Below are 5,725 nucleotides of genomic sequence, written 5' to 3'. Positions count from 1 at the left end.
TTTAAGCCCACCTGTGAGCCAAGCCCCCACTTTAGGATATTTATCGTGTTCTCCTGGGTGTCACATAGAAACTTAAGAACTCTTACACCTAAAACTTGCTTGCTAACAGTGCGGCGGAAGAACACCTTGTTTTGTTGCTGCGATTGTCTACTCCCCTCAGATGCATCTGGCTAGTCTCCAGGATCCCTAGCTTTGGGGGCGCGTGAGGTGGGGAGAGTCAATGGAAGAGCCCTTTTGCCGTCACAACACCTGTTTCCCTACTTGTTTCCTAATTCTTGGACGCTTTCCTCCACCTTCCTTTCCCTCGCGCAAGTAAAAGGAAGCCAGCCTGCCAGTGTGGAAGGAGGGATTTCGCCAGCTGCGTTTGCAGCGCCCAGGATTGGGGGGCAGCTGAGCTTGATGTCTCCGAAGCGGGTGGAGTATAGGGGGAAGGGAATGCCGGTAGGCCTGGTGGCCGATCTCCATCATTCAATGGTAAGGTCCTGAAGTCCGAGAATATTAGAGACCTCAGGACGTTACCCGAGGCTTTGGCGGGGTGGGGTGGGGGGCTTAATTGGTATTTGGTATTTGGGGAGGCGACTGAGCAACGGGTGCTGAAAGGACAGCTCCTACCTTCCCCATAGCACCCGAAAGTAACCTCTGCGCGTAAAGTCTCCCCCTCGAACTCCCACTCCATCTCCAGTGGACCGCCTTCCAGGTGAGGTGCAAGAAAAGCTTCCTTGGACTAGCAGCTTGGAACGATGCACGTCCGGCTGCGCCAAGCTGGCTTCCCCGCTCTTTCCGACTTAAGCGTTAGCGTTAGCCTTGGCCTTGGCAACTGCAGCCTGTACCTCTAAGCCGCGCGCTTTCTCCCGCCTCTGGCGGAGAAAGACGGTGCTTCCAGGCCTCGCAAACCCTTCTTCTGGGGCCCCCAGTGGGAACAGGAAGGAAAGCGACTGAGATGGCTCTAAGTGTCGCACAGCTTGGAGAAGTGGGTAGCTCGGTTGCATAAGGTGGAAGGAACTTGGCAGTTTGCAAAAGCCGGCTCTTAGTGGTAGCCGACACCCAGACCTCACTGACTCCCACACCCCACCCCCCTCATTTATTGCCTTAAACGTGCACCTCCCCCCACTGCGCCCCCACCCCCTAGGCGCGCCACCGTCTCGCGCGCCCTCCCCCCCATGCCCCCTCCTCACTCCCTCCAGAGGAGGTGAGTTTAAACCCCGCCCACGTGACCCCAGCTGGGCCAATGAGCGGCGGCGGGAGGTGAAATCCGGTTCTAACCGGTCCGGGGCTCCCAGCGCTATAAAAACTTTATAAACCCCCCGGAGCCCTAGCAGTGTGAAGAGCAGGCGAGAACGACCCCCGGACCGGTCAAAGCCCACGCGCTGCTGTATCCCGGTGTCCAGCCCTAACGCCCTGCTACCGTCGCCATCATGCCCAAGAGAAAGGTACGTGGCGCGAGGGCCCCCGGCACTGGGCCGTGTCACTACCACCGTCTTCACCGCCACCACCCCTTCCCCGGCTCTGGGGCGCGAGAATCGGCGCTGGGCTGGAGCAGGCTCTGCTACCCGGCGCAGGAAGTCGAGCCGGTGTCAGGCGGCCCCAAGCTAACCCTGTGTGGCTCGGCTGTCCGCGGGCGCCAGAGGCCATATTGGAGGAGAGGCGGCCGCGGCGGGAGGAGCCATGTTGGTGGCTGTTTATCCCGTTCCCCTTGGGCTAGATGTGCCCGCCCCGCGCCCCCTCCCCCATCGGCAGCCCCCCCCTCTCCGCGGGCGGGCAATTCAAACCCGAAAGGGCGGGAAGGAGGTGCTTGGAGTTGGCGGGCGGGGTAACGCGCTGCCGCCAAAAAACCGCCGCTGAGAGGGGCGGGGCCTTGATGTCTGGCCCCGCCTCCGCCCACGGCCAGGGCACACGAGACTCGCGCTGCTGCCGCCCACGAGTTCCCCCCGGCGTGCGCGCCTCACGTCTCCCGCCCTCGGTGGCTGCTATAGCAACGGCGCTCGGCCCCGCCTCTGGAGGGGTTTGTTAGCACCAGCTGCAGCTGTTGCTTCTGCCTGATGCAGCGGCATGGGCTGGGCATGGGCTGGGCATGGGCTGCGCGGTACTCCGCGCCTGCCTTGTGCGCGCTTCTCCGGGGCCTCTTGGCGGAGACTCCCCCCAAAAAAGGCTTGGGCTGTGACAACCTGTGCGCTTTGGCATGGATAAGGCATGATACAGAAATAAACACTCCCACAGGTTTCTAAGCACTTAGGGTATTTGCATAGGAGGTGGGACGTGCTAAACACTAGGGATTTGTAAGTCCTAGAGAAGTTAGGTGCAAGACTTCCTTTGAGTTTTTTCTTAGGACTGTATTAAGTTTAGTGAACCATTACAAATTGCTGCAGGAGCTACAGGTTTCTTAGTTTTTGTTTGTTTTTTTATAGGCTGAAGGGGATGCTAAAGGAGATAAAGCCAAGGTGAAGGATGAAGTAAGTTTTGTTTATTCTCTTTTGGAGCTTTACAAAGCTTTGGTCTCTCTGGTGGTAATTAACCATAACCGTATACCTGAATTTGTTTAAGTAAGGTTCTGTTCAATTCTTATAGTTTAGAAGAGATTGGCACTAAAACATGGTTTTGTTTTTAAGTGGTTTGAATATTCGAATTCTAACTTTCTCACTTTTTTTTAATAGCCACAGAGAAGATCCGCCAGGTTATCAGCTGTAAGTGTGTCTGCTTTTGATTTTCACACTTATTCCTGAAACTAAAAAGCATTGAGAAACAATCCCTTCTGCTTCCCGTGAGTGATGGTCAGTGGCTGGTTTTTGTGAACTGCTCCACTGTGAACTTGAATCCATTTGAGATTTGCTGGTTCTGAAATTCTCATGCCAAAGTAGAACACTTTTGAGTGTTATTTGAGTGGGTTTCTGAAAATAGGAAATCTTAATGGGAGGTCAGCTACAGAATCTTTACAAAGTAGGAAATATTTGTGTCACTGGCAGTGTGATTTGGTTGTGTGTTTTCTTTGGTCCATCTAACGTTCTTTTCCCCTCTCCCCCAAATAAAAGAAACCTGCTCCTCCAAAGCCAGAGCCCAAGCCTAAAAAGGCCCCTGCAAAGGTGAGTAGGACTGGGACACAGGGTGTTTCTAGTAGTCACATAAGGCTGAGCAGAGTTCCTTCTTGCTTACAGGAGACCTGCTGTATAACAACTTTATCTGTTGGCATAGAGTTAAGATATGACAGTTAATAGATCTGGGCCTTATAATACTTGTTCTCTTTTTCATTTTCGCGGAGTGAGGATTGCCCTTCAGTATCTAATTCAGCATACTGGTGATTCCATTAATGGATATTCCAAATTGTTTTGATACCTTGTCTTATTCCTGAAATTTGTATATTGAGACCTCTATCACCAGTTTAAGAGAAAACTGCACCTAAGTATTAAACATTCAAGTTTTAAGTTATCTTAATTGTATTACTTACACTCAGGTAAAATTTTGTATACTGATGATCACAGAAAATTAATGATAATTTGGCCTTGTTTTGAGCAATTGTTTTATCAGTGAGAAAGGGTGTATAGTTTGTATATGTTTTATTATTAGTAAACAATCCTGCCTTGTACATAACTTTGTAGACCACATGCTGATGATATAGATTAGGACAAACAGCTTTTTTTCTCTCCCCTTTCAGAAGGGAGAGAAGGTACCCAAAGGGAAGAAGGGGAAAGCTGATGCTGGCAAGGATGGGAATAACCCTGCAGAGAATGGAGATGCCAAAACAGACCAGGTATGGCAGCTTCCTCATTTTCTGTAAAGTCTGCTCGTTTGACTTAGTGACAAGAAGTCATAATTGCCTTTTTCCTGTATCTGTATCACTCCCAGTATATCTTTCAGTCCAGAATTTGCTTGGGATTTCCTGTTAGCTTAAATCCTGGGGTCTTGAAATCTCTGTCATTTGATAAAGGGCCCTGTAGTGTTGATCTTTGTCCTGTTAGGTGCTATACTTGTGCAACACATAGAGCTGAAAATAATCTCAGCTCTTCTAATGGTGATGTGTCCCCGTCCCCAATTTTAGCAGTTTCCTACCAAGTTATTCTTAAAAGAAGTACTGAGTTCCCATGTCACAGTACCTAAAACCTGAACTTCGGCCCCCGAGCAGAGTAATGTTATGGATGAAGCTAGTTTCATACTCTACACGTTGTATTAATTGGTCTGTTTTCCTTTTAGGCACAGAAAGCTGAAGGTGCTGGAGATGCCAAGTGAAGTGTGTGCATTTTTGATAACTGTGTATTTCTGGTGACTGTACAGTTTGAAATACTATTTTTTATCAAGTTTTATAAAAATGCAGAATTTTGTTTTACTTTTTTTTTTTAAGCTATGTTGTTAGCACACAGAACACTTCATTGTTGTTTTTTGGGGGAAGGACATATAGTACTAACAGAATGTCTCCAAAGCTGGGCCAACGTAGGGGAAAAAAACACCTTCCCTTCAGTTTTGAGAGACTTCCTCTTGGTTCCAGGGAGGAGTGATCCCTTGATGTTGACACATTAAGCCACCTTGGCACAGACACCTTGTGGTGTGGGAAAACTAAAATTCATTTTTATATCCTTTTCTCCCTCTCCACTTTAAACATAGAATTGACTCCCTAAAGCCCAGGGACCTATTGGGACCTGATCCTACCACCGCCCCTCAAAAATTTGATTACCAGTATGTTGGGCAATCTGGACTTTGCAGTGTCACCATTGAGATGGCATCCCTCAAAAAGCAGCAGTTCCCTTTTTAGATTGTGGATCTACAGGTTGATAATTCTGCCATTTTCATTTCATTTCCTGAAAGTCAGGGTCGGCTTGTGAAAAGTTGTTAAACAACATGCCTAATGTGAAATGTCAACCCTCACTCTAAACTTACCCTATTCAGAGCATCAAATGAAGACTTCATTGGGTTTTATAGTGGCTTTCTGGTTTTGGTAGTCCATTGAAGAAGGGAGTTTGAAAGTTGTTGTATACTGTTAACGATTGTCTGCCCATGTCCTGCCTGAAATACCATGATTGTTTATGAAAAGTATCTTTAATAAAGCTGGATACAGTTTGGCTTGGAATGCTGCCTCTAATTTTTCCCAGCAGTGGGTGAGCCAGCCCAGTTTCTCCAAGTCTCTAGGGACAGGGTGCATTCTGTTGTGAGGTATTAAGTTTCCATGTGCAATCCATAAAAAACAGTTCTGTCCTATTAAAAAAAAAGTATCAACAGCACAGAACACAGTGCAAGATGGAGTTAGAACAAATCCCAGGGTAGTAAGTAGACTACTTATGAGTGTGGCTGGGAGCAGAGTAGTTTCTGTACTTGGTGGTACGGCATTAATCTGCAGAGTACTTTGGTGGGTCTGAGATCTCAGCCTGGGAAGTGACAGCAAAAAGAGCCCCTTCAGTTCACATTTAAAACTTACATGACATTAGAAAGTTAATAGATCCAATTATAGTTCTTGTGTCAGGAGAAAGTACATTTTTCTATGTACATTTGACCATAAGATGAAGGCAGATGGCACTGCTTTTAAGCAAACCTGCATGTCTTCTGTGAATTGATTAAATTCTTGTCCTTGCTGAGCTCAAGCTCCAAAAATAAAGCCATTAATGGAGACCCTGCAGAGAGCCCTTTCCTCCAGGGCTATAGCAAGAGGATAATCTGTTAAGAAATAGAATTTGTAATAGATGTGATTCAAATTTGCTTTCACAAATCATCTCCATTGTTTGAGGGGAATTCAGTAAATTGGAGA

At 47.8% G+C, this 5,725-nt stretch overlaps 1 protein-coding gene across 1 annotated transcript; it reads left to right on the top strand.

Annotated features, from left to right (window-relative positions):
- Nucleotides 1–1,230: 1,230 nt before the first annotated feature.
- On the top strand, nt 1,231–5,053 carry HMGN2 (high mobility group nucleosomal binding domain 2). Its single transcript, XM_037135958.2, has 6 exons — nt 1,231–1,430; nt 2,406–2,450; nt 2,652–2,681; nt 3,027–3,077; nt 3,647–3,742; nt 4,183–5,053. Exons 1-6 carry the CDS (start codon nt 1,416–1,418, stop codon nt 4,216–4,218), a joined length of 273 nt encoding a protein of 90 aa, XP_036991853.2. The 5' UTR covers nt 1,231–1,415; the 3' UTR covers nt 4,219–5,053.
- The last annotated feature ends 672 nt before the right edge of the window (nt 5,054–5,725 follow it).

This window comes from Artibeus jamaicensis, unplaced genomic scaffold (genome assembly GCF_021234435.1).
Source record: "Artibeus jamaicensis isolate MK-2021 breed Jamaican fruit bat unplaced genomic scaffold, CSHL_Jam_final scaffold_847, whole genome shotgun sequence".
NCBI lineage: Eukaryota > Metazoa > Chordata > Mammalia > Chiroptera > Phyllostomidae > Artibeus > Artibeus jamaicensis.
The sequence above is the reverse complement of the archived record's forward strand: the minus strand, read 5'-3'. Positions and strand labels throughout refer to the sequence as shown.